The sequence below is a fragment of the Phocoena phocoena genome, chromosome 12 (genome assembly GCF_963924675.1).
Source record: "Phocoena phocoena chromosome 12, mPhoPho1.1, whole genome shotgun sequence".
NCBI classification, from domain to species: domain Eukaryota; kingdom Metazoa; phylum Chordata; class Mammalia; order Artiodactyla; family Phocoenidae; genus Phocoena; species Phocoena phocoena.
The window spans coordinates 68,421,618-68,442,303 of record NC_089230.1 but is presented as its reverse complement, the minus strand read 5'-3'; the positions used below and the strand labels follow the sequence as shown (position 1 = coordinate 68,442,303).

The 20,686-nt window shown below is 38.1% G+C and overlaps 1 protein-coding gene across 1 annotated transcript; it reads right to left on the bottom strand.

Moving 5' to 3' along the window:
- Positions 1 to 1,502: 1,502 nt before the first annotated feature.
- On the bottom strand, positions 1,503 to 20,413 carry AKIRIN2 (akirin 2). Its single transcript, XM_065888719.1, has 5 exons — positions 19,590 to 20,413; positions 5,209 to 5,352; positions 3,252 to 3,401; positions 2,130 to 2,201; positions 1,503 to 1,854 (listed from the first exon to the last, which is right to left on the bottom strand). The coding sequence occupies exons 1-5, from the start codon at positions 19,822 to 19,824 to the stop codon at positions 1,844 to 1,846; spliced, it is 612 nt and encodes a 203-aa protein (XP_065744791.1). The 5' UTR covers positions 19,825 to 20,413; the 3' UTR covers positions 1,503 to 1,843.
- Positions 20,414 to 20,686: the final 273 nt, after the last annotated feature.

The following is a 20,686-nucleotide window of genomic DNA, read 5'->3' as shown; positions in this document are numbered from 1 at the left end:
TGTGGAGGAAATTTTGTTCTTGATCAAAGCTGAATCTAGAATTAAAACATAGTACTTGTGGCTCCATTCAGATTGCCAGCACTGATTTCCTTTTAGCATATCTTGCCTGGTAAATATAAAAACCAGCTCTTTTATAAATTTAAATCTACATAAAAATTCACACATGCTTATTATATAAAAGAATGTTCGCTATTTTGGGGTGTGAGAAGGGATAAAGCATATTTACAGTCGCTCTGCCCCCCCTCCTCCACATCATAACTTACTGCTTGCATTCTAAAATGCTGTCCCACTACACCAGCAGTTCTCGGCTGGGGACTGTTTTCTTCCCCCAGCCCGGACATCTGTCAGTATCTGGAGGCACCTTTTTTGGTTGTCACGACGGGGGGAGGGTGCTACTGGCATCTAGTGGTTGAGGCCAGAGATGCTGCTGAACCTCCTACAAGGCACAAGATAGTCTCCCCACAACAAAGAATGAATCTGGCCCAAATTGTCAACAGTGCTGAGGTTGAGAATTAGTCCATTAAAACCAGGTAGAATTATCCACCCTACTTAAGGTCAGCCTGCACTATATACCAATGTTTGTCAGGCACTTAAATGGGCATATGAATTACCTGGGGATCTTGTGAAAGCCCTATACCCCTTTTGGCCTTGTTTTAAAGAAAGAATTGGTGAAATATAATCACTGAAGTTAAAAAGGAGGAAAAAAAATTATTTTTGTATCTTCCACTAATTAGGTCAATTATAAATATTTATGTCCCAGCATATTTATGACTTAATTAGTAGAAACATGCTAAAAGAATTTAACAAAAGAATTCACTGAAGTATTTTTCCTCACTTCATCATAGGAAAGCTGTGTTTGGAAAGCATGTATGTAAAGGGAATTAGATGTGCTGAATCATGCTTTCATATAGTGTCCTTTAAAAAAGGTAAAAATTCTAGTTGTTAAAACTGACCTATTATTTAACCTATCATGCAGTCAGTTAGAAGAGAAACGATTTAGAGTCAGAACTCAGTTTGTGAAAATAGCACTCAAATCTTAGATTACTTGGTATGTGAAAAGACTGATTTTGAAATCTTATCAATTAACTTCACTGATCCCTAGACAATGCTTACGTTTAAAACACTGGCTTTATTCAAATACTACCCATCTGTACATTAAAAACAAGCAGATTAGAAGTAAATGTTTTATTCTTCCAACTAAATTCCAGTACTACAAGGGCAGTAAAACAATGATACACTGGGGAAAAAATGCAGCAATAAACATTTGTTAAAAAGACTGATAGAATAAATAAAAACTACCAAAAAAGGGTGGGGGTAAATCATATAAACCCATTCTGAAACCCCAAGAAGTCCTGGAGTACAGAAATGCCCTCCTCCTTCGCTATTTCACAGGAAGCACTGAAGGCTATTTGCTTAATAATGTCCTGGGATTACACTCTACATTATTAATAACTGGTTACAGCTTGGTTGTAGTGCACAATTAAAATCACACTAACTTCATCTGAATTGTCATTCTACAGTTTTATTTACACAACCAGTGAAGGGCATGTTCTTAGAATACCAGCTTTAATCCTTTCCAAACATTAATATAAGAAGCCAAATTGTAATGATACAGCAAATGAGGCCACTGGCATTAATACAGGTAGCAAAGGTCCACATCCGGGTGGTACTGACATCAAGGAAATTTCCAAAACCGGTTGCTGCCTAGGAGTGGTTGCCACTGACGAAAGCTTGAAACAACCTGTATTCACAGGGGGTATTGGCATTGCTGCATGTTGTAACTGGGACCTCTTGCAACAATGCAACAAGGAACAAGGCAGCCCACAAATGCAGAAAACATGATTCATGAAACATCTAAAGGGAGAAAAAAGGAAAATTAGGGCTAAGTTTAGGTCAAAATTTAAACACATGCCAAATCTTCATCCCTAATATTTGCCCCTAGGTATTTAAGTAACCAAAAGTAAGCCTTAGTAAAGTTTTGCTGCCTATTTCCCTCCAAACTTTTTCTCCATGATTTTCTGTTAAATTCTCTTCTTGGGTATGAAGATAATTATAATAAACTATAATTATAACAAAAGTCTTCTCCGTAAAAGACTGTCTTGTTTTTGGTTTAAAGATGAAATACTTACAACTAGCAGGCTGTTCTCCATATCGTCGCATTATTTGATCATGCGTGAACTTCACAAATGCGTCATATTGTTCTATAAATAAAGATAAACATCAATTACATGATTTGCAAAAATGCCCTCTTCTCTAATATATTGGAGCCACACAAACTGAAAAGTCCAATATATATAGTGAGACAATTCTAAGCTGGCACTTAATCAGACACAAAACCTCAGTAATAACAGTTTATCAGATGGAAAGAGCATGGAGCTTAGTCAGGAAACCTACATTTGTTCAAATCACACAACCTCATGTATAGGCTGGGTGGGGCTTATTTCTTAACCTATTAAATTTAAAGGGCTTGAAATAAAAAGATACTTTCTCCTCTGAAAGTTATTATAAGTGGTCTATGAATGGCAACTTACTGAAATGAGGGGAAACACGACAACAAAAGCGTAGCAAAATATAAGATACATCCATACATCCAAAATATGATACATCCACCTGTAACCTAATCAGGTGCCACAGAAAAAGATGTTATAAAACTAAGCAAATTCTCTCACCTGTGTTAGCATCGTGATTGACTTAACTCCTTAATCAAGAAGTTTACAATATCAATATCCAGTAAAAATCTGGCTTAAAAATCCAGGGGGAAATTCTGATTAAGTTACCATACATAATATATTTACTACATTTAAATTACCAAATTTTATGGGGAAAAAAAATTTTTTTGGATAATTTAAAGAAGACTGCAGCAGCTTCATACTCTAAAATTAGGTACACAGTGCCAGTTAGATTACTTCAAGTGTGCAGAACTGATGGCAAAATTATAAAAGATACAAAGTCAAAAAACCCACAACCAAATTGAGCTAAGTAAACAGCCAAAGCACAGGGTATACCAAAAGAAAACTCTAGTTCCCTAATACTGCTGCTGATCTACATGGCTAACATACTGTTTCTTAAGGTCACTAAGGAGGACCACGAGCTATAGGAAAGTTCATTTCCTTTCTTGAATTGAACTTCTCTGGTTCTTAGGAAATACCATGTACCAGTGTATAGGGTAATTTAACTGATGTGAAGTGTATGTGGGAAAGAATGCATTTCTTAGGATGAGTTTCTGGGAGACTCTAAAACTCATCTCATACCTGCAAGTTTTGTGTTCAATATTTCTTCATACTCTTCTCGAACTTTCTCTTCACGCTCTTTCAATAAACGTTCACAGATCATCCCAACCTGCCGTAGAGTGAATAAGGGCTGCTCTTTTTTTAATGGTGAGGAGGCTGCTGATGAAGTCCCTATGTACAACATGAACAACAACAAAAACCGCACCAGATTTAAAGCCATCACAGAAAGCATCATCTAACTGAGGAGGTTTCACTTGGATGTTTTCAATGCTTATATATCAATAAAAGCATTTTTCTATCAGCTTTTAGCACAGCATCTCCCTAGTCTTAAAACAGGTTTAATCCTATCAGCTTATGGCTTTGGAAGAACACAGCAAGATGTATGCCATCAAATATAAGGGAGAAAAAGTGTGAAGGTGAGTGGAGACAATGTGACAAGATACAAACTTAATTTTTTGTTTTTAAATTAATGATATCAGCTAGGAGAGACTTTATAAAAAGAAATACTGAGAATATATCCCTAATATTCAACATTAAATTTCACGGTTCAGCATCCTTAAAGATTATAATGTAGCAGCCACTTAGATAGTAGCAGTTTCTTCAGAATGCATTCCTCTTAAAAGTATTACTTAAGGCACTCTGATTTTCCAAAAACATTCCTCTTTTCTTGAAAAGAACATCTGAAATTAATCTTTGTGAACTCAGGATTGTGATAGTCATCCACGGTAACACTGCTGCAAGTATTCTAGACACACACAAATACACACTTTTGCTATCAATTGTTCGTCCTGTTTATCTGCCCCAATTCCTCTTTTCACTTGCTCCTTGTAACTTGCATGACTGGGACCACTATGTCCAAAAAAAAAAAAAAAAGTATGTTTGTTTGTGCTGTGTCTACCAACAAGCTGTAACAGAATACCAGAATCCTTGTATTCTGGTATACAAGAATAAACTATACCAGCTTCAGTCCACAGCTACTAAAAAGTAAGCCTCTATCTTTATTTACTTTCTAATTCGCAGCTTTGTTCGTTGAGACTGCCAGTTCATGATCTCCTAAGAAGTGATGAATTATAATGAGCTTGGTTCCCGCTGTAGAGTCTTGTCTCTACCCTCACCTCCCCTTACCAAGTTTCACCCACTTATACCTGGCCCCCCAAATTGGCAGGAATACTGCAGAATTCAGTTCTGAACAATTTCATGTTTCCTAATCTAATTTTATTTGACTGTTTTATAGCCTGTGAATGTTTGTTTTGTTATTCTGCCTGATTTTCCTATCCCTGCTGGGAGGGAAGGGAAGGCAAGGCAAGCAGGCAACTACTGTCACACAAAAACCTATTTTCGCTGAGAACTTAACTAAAGTAAGAACCATTTTTGATGGCTCTTCTTTAGTAAGAAGTTTAACTTTCCCTTCACTTCAAACAGCCCTGAGTTTTACACCTTAAATTTTAAAAAGTGTATTTGCAAACTATTCTCTCCAACAAGAGGCAGGGAAAAAACCGATACAGGATCAAAATTATCAACCTTTAAGGAATCTATCCTAAAACACAAGTATGTGAGGGTATACGTTCAGGGACATTTTTGTAAATACTGTAATAGCAGAAATTCTGAGTCTATCATTATTAAATAATTATGGGAAATCCATAAAATGGCATCGTATTCAGCCATGGCAAGGTACATCTATACCTAACAGAGAAACGTGGCTATATCTTTTTTTTTTTTTTTAAATGGAGGCTACAAATCATAGCATTTATGGGGAAGTCCACTTAGGAGATACTATATACAGGTGGTTGTCTTTGAGTCATGAGAATCCAGGTAGCTATTACTTTTGTACCATATTTTTAAGAGATCATGAATTATTCGTATAAATGTTTTTTTTTTAAGCAAGGGGAGAAACAGGAGCTTGATGACTGAAAGCAACTTGTATTACTTTTTCCCATAATAAGTGAAAGGAAATGTTACTTAGTAAGTCTGTTATTACCTGGTGAAGCTGGTCCGCTGAGGAGAAATGCCTGTGGTTGTGCATCAGAAGTACAACATGGATCTGTCTGTTGGAAACTAGTTTCTAAATGTCTTCTCTTCTGCATGCGCTTATACTCTTGTTTTATGTTGTACAGAATTTGTTCTAAAAGAAAAAAGTCAAAATTTGGCAAGATATAAACTTTCAAGTTAAAAAAAAATAGGTTGGGTTCTACCAAAAATATTCTCTTCAAATAATATCTAGAAAACTTATGTTCTGGGAGGAATTAGTTTCAGCATAATGGGGACACTCATTCAGAAACAGCACATACACATCACCTGGAATCCAGCTATTCTACAATACCATTCTTTCTCAGCACTGACTAGTAAAAAAATAAGTTTTTCATTCACTGTAAAGATAAGGGAGTCTGTGAACTGAAAAACGTACTTAACTCAGATTCTGAAGAGTACCAAACTCAAAGGTCATTTATTCACCACACACATAACTATTAAACTAACAGGCTTTTTCTAAGACCATAAATAATTAGAAGCAGGGAGGACTATGTAAATACAGGCACACACCAGTGAGAAGTGACAGTAGCAGGTCAGCAAAATGACACAGTAGATGTGAACTAAAAAATCGTCATACATTAAATGGCCAGAGCCATTAATATTAAGCTCAACAGAAATGATGAATATTACAGCATTAGCAGCGAAGTACTGTTCTGAATCTTTGGGGTAAAAACTCATGTAACGTGATTGGTACATAACAGATACTCAATTAAGAACCACTACACTACAGTGCCATTATCTTCAACCAAACCAGGAGTAAACAAGTGTAAGGGACATATCCTTCAGGCCAGTATGATGCATTTTAGAAGATTTCTAATTCAAAATAGTTACCATTTAGCCTCTCCAGAAAATCCCTCCCTGAGGTTTCCACTCCCATCCAAATAGACTTTCTCACCACCACCATAGTTCCTAAATTAATAGTTATCCATGTGAAAACTACATCCCAAGAAGTTTATTAATCCCAATCCAAAACAAATAACAGGCAATAAAATGTTTCATAAATATAATGGAGTATAATTTCAACAATTCTACAATGATGCAATTTCAAAATGAACTGAAACTCAATTGAAGGCTAAAGATTTATGTAAGATGAAAACAATCCTTTTTAAAAAATTTAATACTAGAGGTGTTTTTTTTTTTATTTTTAGGTATATACTTCTCATCTCTCTTTTCACTTCATTTCCCAGTAAGAACTTTTAGGGCTTTTGAGAGAGGGGACATCAATCAGTCCCGTAAGCATTTAGATTCTGCCAGTTTCATTATTGTATTGATAATTAGAAATCAAAAAATAAAAAGCTGCAAAAGATATATCCAGTGAAGATTTCATTTATGTAAATGTTGTGTGTAAACAAATCCATTTTACATATACACGAATGCAAACTCACACTGGAATAACTAACCTCAGGATGGTTGTGTGAATGTCTGTACTTAATATTTTTCAGAATGTTAACATTTGTTTATACTAAACATGGTCATGTTCACTCCTTTTCCATTTATGTGAAATTGTTTATAATTTAAAAACAAAGTTACCAGTGTGAAATAAAATGGCTGTCTATTGAACAGTTAAGCACCTTGACAGAAAACAGGATTCCTAAGATTCACAGAGGTGACCAATAAAACTAGTGCAACATCCTATACCAACCAGGTCAGGCACACATATCCTCATTTTTCTTAAGTAACAACTCTTTCAGTAGCGATATTCTAAAAGATTTCTAAAGTAATGATGTTTCAATCTCATAGTAAGCTTCACTCATTTATCATTTTATGTTCAAAGCTACCATCATCCTGATCAAAAGTGTCATTCAAAGCATCCTAAAGTTTATTCACAACCAAAGACTTCAAATATATTAGCACAAAGTAACTTTTAACCTTAACCTCTTTTGTGTGACTTATTCTTTGATCACCACACAGCTGTCCTCAGATTATTCTTCCTTTTGCTTCACAAAATCAACCAAAGTACAACTAAGATGTACCAAAAGAATAGTTGTAACAGACTCAATTTGTTCATCTGAAAGTCTCAAACAAGATCTAGCCTAGGATTAACATAACATAGCTTTATAAAATCGCCGTACCATCTAATATTTAAGAGACATCATTACAAGCAAAGGAACTGTAAGGCATAACTTACAAATGAATTCACCAAATTAAATGTAGTTTGATGAGTTCTTGCAAGTGCATACATAGTCCTGGAACCACAACCACAATAATGAACTTTATCACCCCCCAAAACTTCTCTCATATTCCTATTCACCACCTTTACCAACACCACTGCTACTTATCTGCTGTCATTATAGTTTTGCCTTTTCTAAAAGAGTGTAGATTTTTGCCTCCTTTCACTCAGCAAAATGCTTTTGAGATTCACACATGATGTTGCATCAACCAGTAATTCCTTTTTATTAGTATTCCATTGTGTATACATCACAACTTATCCGTTCTTTTAGCAGACATTTGGATTGTTTCCAATTCGGGGCTATTATGAATATTCAAGTACAAGTCTATAGGTGGACAAATTTTCATTTCTCTTGAGTAAATACCTAGGAGTGGAACTGGATGGCCTGATTATATGGTAAGTGCATAGCTTTACTTTGTAGCAACTGCCAAACCATTTTCCAGAGTAACTGTACATTTTGCATTCCCACCAGTAATGTATGAGTTCCAGCTTCTCCACATCTTTGCCAACACTTGATATTGTCAGTTAGCGCTGAAGAATTTCAAATACTACTGCACTGCTTTTTATATCTATTATGATATAACTATGTCATCTAAGCCTCACTGTGCCCTCAGATGCTCTAATACTGGTAACGTGATCAACACCGTTATGAAGTGAATGGTCCAATTTAACTTGACCAAAACCCTCAACACTCAAAGTAGCAAAAAGCTAACTACAAGCTTCAAGTTCATGTTACCTTGGTTCAGAGGTATATGCAGTTTTGAAGCTAATAACCAAGGAATCTCCCCAGATTCAATATTCCACAATTCACATTTTAAGCTCAACCTACATATTTGGCCAACTTTAGTTGCTTCCATGCCAGCTGGATAAAGGCCTTCCATACATCAATAAAGTACCTATGTCTACTTAGTCTTAAACTACTTAAATCTAGCCATCTCTTACCAAACTAGAGTGTGACATTTTACTCCAAGTACATGTTAACTTCTGACATTGTGTTGCCAAAAAAATTTACCAGTCCATTAAAGAAAGTCAAATAAAGCTTCACTAACATTATCAGTTTTAATCATGCAGACTTCATATTTGGCTTATGAAGCAAAGATTAAATTTGCAGCAAATCACTTAGAGCAAAATATGGAGTTATTTTCACAATCTACTTTACAAATGGCTGTAGTATATCCCTTTTCAAAATCCTTAAAACTACATCACCCTTATACTACACGGTCAATCCCTGAACAACATGGGGATTTTGGGGGTGCAGACTCTTACGCAGTTGAAAATCCACATTAACTTGTAGTTGGCCCCTGTATCCAAGAGTACGGTTCCTCCACGTAGGCGGGGTTCCACATCCTTGGATTTAACCACCTTTGTATGGTGTAGTACTATAGTATTTACTATTGACCTGTCAGTTCAAGCCCACACTGTACAAAGGTTAACTGTAAAATACTTGTAAGAGTTTCTTGCACTGTACTAGGTTAAGTGAAAGTCAGAATTAGCAAGTTTATGACTAATGGCATTTGCATTCTCAAATCTAGTAAATACCACTGAGAATGCTAATAAAATTCTCCTCCATAATAGGCAGATTGTCAGTGAGCCAGCACTTATTCCTTTGGAATATTAAAATATATATATAAACAAAAACACCTAGGTAAATGTGAAAAGGAAAGAAAGGCCTGGCCTGAGGCAATAAAGCCTGTTTACTCATCTTTGTTGCCAATGATTACTTGAAAAACCCTGGTCACAATGAACAAGGTCAACAATATAAACAGGAGAAAGTTGATGGGATACAAAAAATAACTGAGTTGATAATGGTAAGAGAAACAGCATCAAGATGGGACTGAGAGCAAAGGGAAAATGGAATTAAAAGCAACCAGCAATGTGTTTAAAGGAGAACCACAAAATGGGGGGTGGTGGTGAGGGGTTGTCAAGTATCTCTCTAGAGTAGAGTCCATAACCATAAGATGTCTAAAACTTGGTGATATGTGAAACTAAACTTTTGCTCCAGACTTGCATGGACTTCCTGTTTTCCTACTGACATAATTACTAGATCAAACAGTAAGGCTTCATTAACAGTTTTAAGTTCAGGTGTGTAAAACCCCTTTATTATCACCTAATATGCTAATTTCTCTATGGAGTACCTCTGAAAACAAACAAGGTAAAAGTTCATCCAAACAGATTTAACTCAAACAATGGGATTAAAAATGAAATAAATCTTGAAAGCCTGTCAGTGCTAGGGAGGAACACAAATAAAATGAAAAATCTGTACACAATTAAGTACAGAAAACCTGCAGTAGCCATTAAGACCTAAAACGGAAACTGTTCCAAATAAAATAACAGACCAAATCTAGAGCTCAGAACTACACAGACATTGCCATGTCTACTTTATAAATTAAAACACACAAGAGTTCAGAGTTGCTATGGAGACCCATCTTTGTAATTCAGCTATTCTCCCAGATCATCTGATCAGAAACTAACACAGTTCTTATAGACTCCTTGAGGGAACCTTAAGGACAATGTTCTTATCCACCCAAGAGCTATCTAACTAAAAAGAATGAGCTGATGCCATTTTAAATTTACTTCAAAATTACTGCTATGTCAAAGGAACCAGGAACCAAATTTTTAACATAAGACTGTTAAGTTGTATCTACAGTACTTTAAAAACTGGCTGAGATTCTAAATTTACATTACATAATATTTTACTGTGTAAGAGGCATTCATTTATCTCCTACAAGAGGAGAAATAACTATAATTACTACAGGTCAAATTCTATTACTTCACTGGAACTATAGTAGCCAATGATTACTTACTTGAAATAAATGGCTCAATTTATTAAAATCCTTCAGGTCTAAGTATAAATTACAAATTAACTGTGCAATGGGAGTCACTAAATTCAAGGAGTCCAACAATGCTCAATCAGCAGGTAGCTCCTCCCTGATATCCAAGTTTCATACCTCTTTTATATTACACTAGATTCTAAAGGGATATATGTTAACCATGCTGCTTTTGTTGTTTACTTCTTTACTATCTGCAAATGTCTTCTCAAATAGCTTACAAGCTAGGAAAATACTGAGTAATAAGAACCAAAAAAAAGAAGTAAATGGTGAAGAGAAAGGGGAAACTGAACCATCCAAAATCCAAAACCCAAATATGCAAGCTACAGAAAACATTCAGTGCCAAGGCAAGTTTCAGCTTCTATTCCAATTAACCATGGGCCATCAAAACAAGGTAAGGTTTGGAAGGACAGAGAGCAGACTCCTTGAGGAGGGATGTAGGGCAGCACAATCAAGCTGAAGAAGAAACACTAACACACATTAGGACACCCAAAACACACATATGCACATAAATATCGAGATACAGCATAACTGGAAACCAGTGGCTGCAAGCTGATGATTTAGGAGCTAAATGGAACCCAAAGACATGTCTGGCCTGAATACTTTCTTTTTAAAACAATGTGGCCAACATTTAAAAGTGGGTGATTTTACATTAAAAGTCAGATTTTTGGCTACTGCTGTTGCGGGGGAGTGGTGAGGAGGTATTGGACTATGTGGCAAAATTCAGCTGAAGAGCAGCTGCTACCTTTTGGGCTTAAGTTCTCAAGTGCTTCTAAAGCTTTAATGCACACGCAAACCACCTGGGGATTTTGTTAAAATGAAGACTATGATGGACGGAGCCTGAGTTAGGCATTTCTATTGAGTTTCCAGGTGATGCTGCAGGCCAGGAGCAAGACTGGAATTCACAAGTCCTCACCTTGTTCACTCATTTATTACTTGCCTGAACTATGGGCATTTAAATTTCTATCCCCTGCTTAAAATAATAACTCCTCTACTGTGGCAATTAAAAAGAAAAGTGGTTGGGTTTATGTATTATTGGACATGCCAAGAAATGGAGGGGAAGAGAAGGAAAGCAGTAACTGCAGAGATTATTACAAGTACCAAAATATTAAGGATAATCTAATTCATTTTGCCACTCTCACCTGGATGGCTTTTGTCGTTCTGAGACAGACATACCACCCCGCCCAAGCAGGAAAATATTCTGTAAATCAGTTTAAACTTGACCTACTTAAAGAGATTCATTACATGACAGTAACATACATATATTGATTCATTTATATGAATTTTATATTCATTATGTGATTGAAAGTAGACAAATGCATTTGCTTTTCGATTCTGTCTGCTTTAAAAAGAGCAAGTAAGACTACCTCTTACGCCAGAAGACACTGATTGGAAACCTACAGACATCTTTTGTTTATCCCATGTATTTTGTAACTTAGTTGTGAATACTTAAAAGTCAACAGATTTTGAGAAAATTCTGAATTCTGGGCGAAGAAAGCCTTCTGGGAAGGTATGACAATGAAAAGTCTAAACTTCCCATGGCTGGACCTGAGAGGAACGGTCTGAACTAAAGATATAAATTAGAAAGTCACCTGTAGGAAGTCAGGAGCATGCATGTGGTCACTTAGGGAGCTATTAAGCTAGACAGGAATGGAGCTGAACCTAGAACTAAAGAACTCCTAAGTTTATGGCCAGATGAAGACAAAAAGCAGCTGGAGAAGTGGAAGAAAACACTGCTATCGCAGAAGGTTAAAATACAAAAGGTATTTCAAAAAGAAGGGAGTGTCAGCAGTGTGAATGCTGTAATAAGAAAGGTCAAACAAGATGAGGATTGACTGTGTGCCATGGAAGTCATCAGTGGCTTGACAAAAGCTGTCTGAGATACAAATATACTAGGAGTAAGTTGAGAGCAGCCAAAGAAATGGAAGCAAGTAGACTACCTGAAAGCTCTTTGAATTTGGTTTTGAAGTGGAGAATTCTGGATGACTGCTGGAGGAAAATGAGGATGCTTCATTTACTTTATAATGGGAAGCCTGACCGTATTTAAAGCCAAAAGCAAAGATCTGGTTGAGAAAATCAGGTAAGGTTCCTTTGGAGAGAAGTGGGATTCTTCCCTCACTATTCATTTAATCTTCCTCAATGATACAAAAAAAAAAAAAAAAAAGACACAACCATGGGTAGTGTTGGTACTGGGAAAAATGAAGAAGCTACCATTTGATGGCCTCTATTTTTTCTGTGAAGTAAAAGGCATGGTTATTCACTGAAAAATGGCAGGACTGCTGGACAATGTAAAAAGTCCCATTTAAAGTTGCCCTACAGTAACTATCTCCAGCACTCAGGGACAGGAAATGCTCTTAATTCTCACAACATCTCTAGGAGACAGATACTACTATAATCATATGCGTAATTTTACAGATGAGGAAAATGAGGCTTTGCTTCAATGTCTTCTGAAAGGTCATACAGCTGGAAGAAAGTAAACCCAAGCCTGATCTCAGGGCCTAACCTCTTAACATCTACTACCCTCTCCAGTATTAGTACACCTAGCCAATATTCCGCTGAGTACCTGAAGTTAAAATGTATCACAAGGAGGAGAGCAAATTCTTAAAAAGCAGGATGTCAGTTAGAATAGAGGGATCCACTGCCACCTATTATTAATACTTCATACACTGAAATGTCAAACTCTATGACTGTTAAGAAGGTAGTGACCAAAACGGAGCATAATTCTCATTTACCTAGAGCCCTGCAATTGCAATCACTGGCTGTAACAAAATAATTATAAGAAATTTTCATGTTACATCCGGGTATTTATAAAAAGGATGCTTCAAGTGTCTCTAAACTGCCCCTGCTGAGGACAGGCATCTATAACTAACCAGAATGTTTTATTGGTGTTTCCAAAGTTAGGAATTACTCTAGATTGGTAGGTCGGCATTACCACACATACAGGACTGATTACAAGACCCGCTTCTGATAATGTACTATTTCACCTTGGGCCATGGATCAGGTTCCCCTGTTCTGTCACAGCCACCTAAAACCTCCTACACTTCTAACCAATTACACTGCTTAGACAAGTTTTTCTTCCAGAGAATTATATATCAGCACTAGGAACAAGGCAATCTTCTGTAACAAAAGGCAAAGTTCAAGGAAAGTAATGTTTGAAAAGTTGGCTTTCTGCAATCTTTCAAATTCTACTCCACATTCTATTCTTTAATTGCTACATCAGTTCAATGACATTATTTTTTTTTAAAGAAACAAAAGAAAGAAAATCAACTCTTCCAGGTCCCTCCCTCCCAACTGTCTCCCTTTAGTCTGATCTTTAGATGGAGTATTCTAAGAATTAACATTAACGGAAATGAAAATAAATGCTAATAAACTAAAGTCAGAATGCACATCACAGACTAAAACAGAAACTGCCAATACATAAGCTTCAATAGTAAAAGTGTGACTTAATTAAGTAAACCAATTTCAGTGCTTAGGCTGCCAAAGGTGAAAATAATGCTAATGTGGACAACTGTCCACAAAGAATTAAAATAGGTATTTTGATAAAGCATAAAGTTTATGGTATTTTTATTCTAGTTTAGCTGGCTTTAAAAAGTATCAGCAGTGGCAGCTCTGTCAGTCCCTGGACAGACTTTGTCTTTTCTTTGCCTAACCAGCATAGAATCTGGAACTCAAATGAGGTTCATAAAAGCTTGAACAAGTGACTTCTAGAGGAAGTATTTAGATTTTTTAAAAATGCTGAGAAAATCCAGATACATGAATACATATAGAAATTAAGTCAAACTCAAAGGCTGTATTACTGAAAAAAAATCACAGTAATAAAAGATCACATTTTAATAAAATCAAAATGTTGCAAAGCATTTATATTTCAGGATGACCTGCCTATGACATTTGTGACAGATAAAAATTAATGACTTACAATTTGTAAAGGGAGGAAGAAAGCTATATTCCAAGACAAACTACAAGCATATTCTGAGCTGTTTTTCTAGCGCTGGAAGGATAAAAAACACTACCACTACCCAAAAAAACCTATCATCACAAGAAAGATTACACAATCTGGCATAATGCAAAATTATGATCAAAAGGCTGAAAATAAATATCAAAGCTGACAACTTGACATACACTAGATTTTTAATTTACCTGCAAGCATTCTTTCCCTGCTCAATTATAACTGCAGTATCTTCTCATCATGCAAAAAAATTTTGTTTTAACATAAATCATTCAATCCCTTTAGAAATGAAAGCTCAGAACTTCATATTACAAAATCTTTTCTCCTAAAAATCACATAAAATCTTTAAAAATGTAATTCTTCGAAACAGCAAATCTCTGAAAATGGTAAAATCCTTGTAAATGGGCTATTTCAAATACTGAAACGCACAAAACCATGTTTATCATCACTGTCCAGAAAGATGAGGGAATACTGAGTAGACTTCAAGCACCTCAATTAAGTATTGTTCAAAGTCTTAAATTAAATAAATGCTGTATTTCTTGTTACTACTCATTTGTTTGAGTCACAATTAAAAATATATGTTGTCACATATTGTGGCTTTATTGTCACAAAACAGTCTAAAAAGAAAAAGTGGTATAGAAGGAGGAGCAGAAATGAAATTGGATTTTTTTCTTAAATTTCCGAGTCTCTAAGAACCTTGGGAGATTCCAAGGCTTGATTAATTAAACAAATACATTCAATAAATATTTTAAAACTTTATTTGTGGTAAGACATTAACTAAGAGGGAAAGGATGACAGGTAAGAATACCTCTGGGGTTACTTTCAAACTCTACAAGTCCCATCTATCCCCTCAAAATCCAGGGGACATTCCTTTTAACTAACAGTCTTTGCTACAAGACTGCCACTGATGCATCACATTTCTCAGGTGTTTAGAAAGTTGTAAAACATTGGTAAGCTGAGTTCTAGAATCCTTATGCTCAGCAGTAAAACTGAAGATGAATCTCTTAAACTAGATTCATTTGTGAAGACCTCTTTACCATCTGCAGATGGTTCATATAGGCTTGAACAAGTAATCCACCCTTGTAGGTAGTCTTCTCAAAGTCAAGAAATTCACTGTGGGTTTCACACATGCATAGAGAACATTCTGTGAGTCAAGAGTACTAGCACAGTATTAATGCAAAGACTGCAAGGACCATAAACTGCTGGTTAATTCACTTATGAGTACTTGAAAAGACCCAACGCCAGTACCATTCATTATCTTGTTTCATGAACCAACTATCCAAGAGGTCCAAACTTAACCTATGCTATCATTATTGCATTCTTCTTTAAATGGAAAGAGAATCAAAGGTTTCTTTTCTAAGAGGAAAAATAACACAAAACTGGGCACTTCCAATGAATCTCTTATTCTCAACTTTCAAAACAAAAGCATTTCTATCACTGTCTTCCTGGGTCTATCTAAACACATAGGAAAGATCTATCTGAATAATACCCAATATATTCTCTTTCCTATAAAGCCCTTTAAGAAAACTGAATACATTTATTATTCTCCTTTACATCTTAGTGTATGTCTCTGTGGCAACCATGGTGGCTAGGAGCATTTTCACCTAAAGAAGAGCTAACAACCCTGTCCTCTGATGTAGCCATGTTTACCCGATGTGTTTCTGTGCTCAAGATAGGCTTTCATTTTCCTACTTTCAAAACAAAATAGCTCAATAATGAATACAACTGCATGCTGCTTTTAATGGCTATAAACGTACATGATTATTAAATGCATAATTCATACAACTATTAAAAAAATGCAGCTACATACGCAGTCCTAAATAAAATATCAGGTTTGAAATCCAAAGTACAAAGACCATTAAAAACAATTTATTTGCCAAATCCACTGAGAAACTACAAGCAACTTAACAGCTGTCTAAATAACCACAAAATATTAAAAACACTTCTGGCTCAATATGAATGACATCTGAAATGAAATGTTGCCTCCTCCAACAGACATCTCATTTGTTTGTGTAGAACCATTTATACTTCATTTAAGCCAGCTGGTGTCTCCATTTGCAGGCATGTATCAATGTCTACAAAACAATCTAAGTTCCTGTAAACCCTTCCCCATTCACAAGCTGCAATTTCCATTCTTGATGGCAAGTTTCCAGCAAATACAATGAGTTTTTACAAAGGCATTTAACTCTTCATCCAACTCAATTCCTAAGGCAGACTACAGCAATGGTAACAAGTCAAACAATGTATATAAAGGTGCCTAGCAAACTCACAAATAGGTTGAGTCCATAGAGGGATCACTTCACTCAACCACTCATTCATTCACTACACAATTATGAATAACAACGTCTTGGATTTGACTGACAAGTATAATATTTTGGTTTTATTAAAATAATTTTGTTCTTGGGAATGTCACGATAATCTTTTGGCTAAATGATAATATTCTGAGATGTTTCAAAAACCAATCGACAAGGATAGAACACTCAATCTGTTTTCAACTAACTTGCCAGGATGAGTACTAATGAAGCTAGGAGAGGCATTCATTTTCCCAACCACAGCCAATGGTTCCCCTCCCACACACCTTCAGTTGTCATTCACTTTTCCTTTTCCACATCCAGGGGTTATTACAGACCTCACTGCTGACACCCGTAACCAGGGTTGGGCAAACTTTTTCTGAAAAGGACCAGACAGTAAATATCTGAGCTTTGGGAAAATACAGTCTCTGTCACAATTACTCGACCCTGCTATTGTAGCCTTCAAGGGACATGGACAATACTTAAAAAAAGAATGAGCATGGCTGTGTTCCAATAAAATTTATTTGCCAGCTCTTTCATTTTTCCTGGTATTAAGTTGCACTAGTTTGAAAAATATTGATTTAAATAATAGTCATCAAGTCAAACTTTGGAATAACCTTCCTGGGATGACTAAAACAAAAACAAAAAACAAAGTTGGGTTTAAAACAGATGTCCTAGTTCCTGAAACTACTAGTAAAGCCTCAACATGACTTCAGCTACATATCAGAAAACACTATATACATATCCAGAGAATGATAAAATCATGATAAATTGTGCACATGCTCTGAAAAAAAATTCACTTCAGTAGTCTAGTTGTATATTGTTTAAATTATATTTGAACTCACAGAAGTGAAAACAAAGAGATTCCATAGAGCCCCAATCAATCTCAATTTGGTAAGTTGCTTTCTGTTCCCAATCCCAGCTACTTATTTCTGCTAAGGACATATGGGTATTCGCTCTTGTAAAGTTTAGGTATGACCACTTTTAAAATAGGAATCTAAAAATTAGGTATTTGGGAAAATTATTTCCAAGTTAGATAACATGAAAACCGGGAAGCTCTCTGATACCTGCACAACACTGCAGCTCCCATTATGACACCATAATTACAAAAACCATTACAGGAGCATGCCCAAAACTGGCCATGTAAACACAAGGTTAAATTAAATTACATGTAAAGTGTCATTCAAAATCATAGTTAAAAACGTAAATTTTAGCAATTCAAAACTTATGCAATTTTAACTGCTTTTCTCTAGTTGAAATAGCTTTAAAAAAACTTTTCACAGGCTAAATAAGTATCAGGGTGTGGTTTTAGAGTTCAGGATATGATCAAACTTCGAGTAGATGTCAAAAACACCTTGAAAAACAAAACAGCAATATTTTGGAAAATGTGAATCTGAATCAGCAGGCTTAAACGATTCCAATAATTCCAGTCATTTTACTATTACCGTCCACTTAACTGAAATGTAACATGATGTGCAGCCAACTGCATTAGCCAATGCTTCAAATATATCAATGAAATGACAAATTTGCAAAGGATCACAATTCTTTCTGAATTAATTCCCTTTAAAGTGAGAACAAATATAGCCCCTAGCTGACTTACCTTATATGCTCAAGACTATTTTAGCATTTAGATATACTTTAACTCCCAAACCTAACAATGTATTAATTCACACCCCCCCCCAATGAAATTTATTGCTGGTTAGCTAGAGCTATTTTTAAGTGGCCTTATGAGGTACAGACTCCACAGTATCATTTCAATTTTCAATGACAGCATTTCACTAAAAAGACAAACTCTAAAAATAATGTTAACCACCAGGAGCTCATTCTTGACATTGTTTCAATAGCAAAAAATGGTAGCCTAAGCATTGAGGTCCTCCCCATATATTTGGGGAAGGATATTTTAAAAATCTGACCTGGAAAAAAAAAAAAAAAAAACCTAAGTCAATTCCAAATGGAAGTTACCAAATGCAGGTAAATACTGCCCACAGATTTTTTTTTTAAGCTAACGATAAAGAAACATGTAAATCAAATTATGAAAAGTCTTTGTCTACAGATCATGTTATTACCAAAGGCTAACACACAGGAAACCTTTGCTTGCTACACACACAAAGGAAACATTTACACTACAAGTCCACAAAAACCTATCTTAAGACTGTGCCAGGAGCACACAAGGATTTTTGAAGTACAGAAAAAAATGGACACACACATGCAGTACAAAGCAGCCAAAAGGTAGTTCCCCACAGTCACTTTCAGGAAATGTCTCAAGATGAAAAGCAAAAATAGTCTTAAGTCCTTTGGAATCTTGGGTTGATTTATTATTCCCAAGGCCTGGGCTTTTTCTCCCAACAGACTTTATCGGGCAGAAATAAAGCACTTCCAACTAAAAGCAACTACTCAGCCCCGATTTTCAGTACAATTTGCTTTTCATTAAAAGTTCGAGTTTCTCAAGGTCTAGACGTATAGTGCGATCAGATTACGGCACTCGGGAAGAGCAGTTTCTTTGTTGTTGACCCTGCTAGGGAAACAGGTCTTGACTCAGCCCAAGTGGCGTTCTTGTGGGTGATTAATGACAGGCCTAGATCTCGCCCCAGTGACATCCCTCCCCACCCCCTCCGTACTAAAATCAGCCATGTCTGAAAGGGAGGAGGGGCTGCCGCTTCGCCTCCAACCACCCAATTCCAGACTTGATAGGTGCAACCAATCGATGCCGGGGAGACAGCCACCAAGAGTCGGGTGAAACGCGTGACCCTTCGCTTGCCTAGATTTCCGTGTAGCACCCTCTCTGATCATTTCCGCTTGGGCTCTCCAGACTACGGAAACGCTCAACTCTAGTCCCTCGGCGCTAAGAAAAGGACCTTCCTCTTCCCCACAATACCCGGCGAGGCACGGCCCCTACCCACCCCTTCCCGACCCCCCCCCCACAAGGCTATTCCCATTGTGTCTCCGAGGCTGGAGGAGCTCGTGAAAAGAACTGTGGTCGCCCGAGGGCTCCGCTAAGCATGGGGGCGGTCCAGCAGTCCAGTCCCGCGGCCGCGGCCCGGGCCCCCCAGTCCTCTCACCCCCTCCCCCCACGGCGGCCGCGGGGCCGAGTCCCACCTGTGGTGAGGCGGGAGGAGACATCGCCGAAGGGAGATGGCTCCATTCGGAGATACTTCTGCGGCGAGGTGGCGGCGGCCGAGAAGGAGGCGGCGGTGGCCGCGGCGGCCGACGACGGCGAGGCGGCAGCCGAGGTGGGCGCCGACAATGGCGCACATCGCCTCCGCTTCGGGGACGCCGGGCTCAGCAGCGGGTCGAAATCCAGAGTCCGTTTCAGAGTGGCTCCGCACGCCATGGCCGGGGTGTCGGGCTCGTGTAGGGTCGGGAAGGGGAGGACGAGGGAAGGGGGGCAGAGTGGGGCCCCGAAAAGAGCCTAACTGACCGGCTCAATAGCGGAAAAGCGGGTGGCGGAGCGCCGGCAAGGGGAGTAGAGCCGCCGCCGCTGCTGCTGCCTCCGCGGCAGGGGCAGTGGCCCGGGCCTGCCGGGGCGAGGGCGGGAGGGGCGGTGGCGGCGGCTCACGCCAGCCGCGTCGAGGGGGGGGGGCTCTTCCGCCTCCTCAGGCGCGGCTCCCCCGGGAGAGGCTCCGGCCGCCCCCGCCGTCCGTTCGGGCTTTGCGCCGCGCCTGAGGCGCTCCTGCGCGGAGACCGGCTCCCTCAGAAGTTTAAACCAGCCCCTTGAGGTGTGAGGCTGCAACGCGGCTCCTAAGACGCCCGAGCAGCGTCAGAAGCTAGAGAGCGTCGGTCGATGCGGCGGGATTGAGAGGTGGCGGCAGCGGCAGCAGGAGCTCCACCGAACACGTCCAGCCGCTTCCCTCTCCACTGTACGACTCTTCCACCCGCCGCCGGCCCCAATATGGCGTCAATAACAACGCCGCCGATTCAAATCCTGCGGCCTCAGGGCGCATGCGCATGGGCGGCTGGCCACCCCCGTGGTGCATTCCTGGGAGTTGTAGTTTTTCCCTGTCGGGAGGAATCGGCGTGAAAAGCGATTAGGGAGGAGTCATGGAAACTACGACTCCCGTCATTCAAGGCGCGCGATTCCGAGTTCCGAATTGGAATTTAAATCCCCCTACACAGATTGAGTGTAAAAGGAACAGAGCAAAAGAGAAAAAAGAAAAGGCTCAGAGAGAGTGGGAGAAAAGAAAGTCAACCAGTGC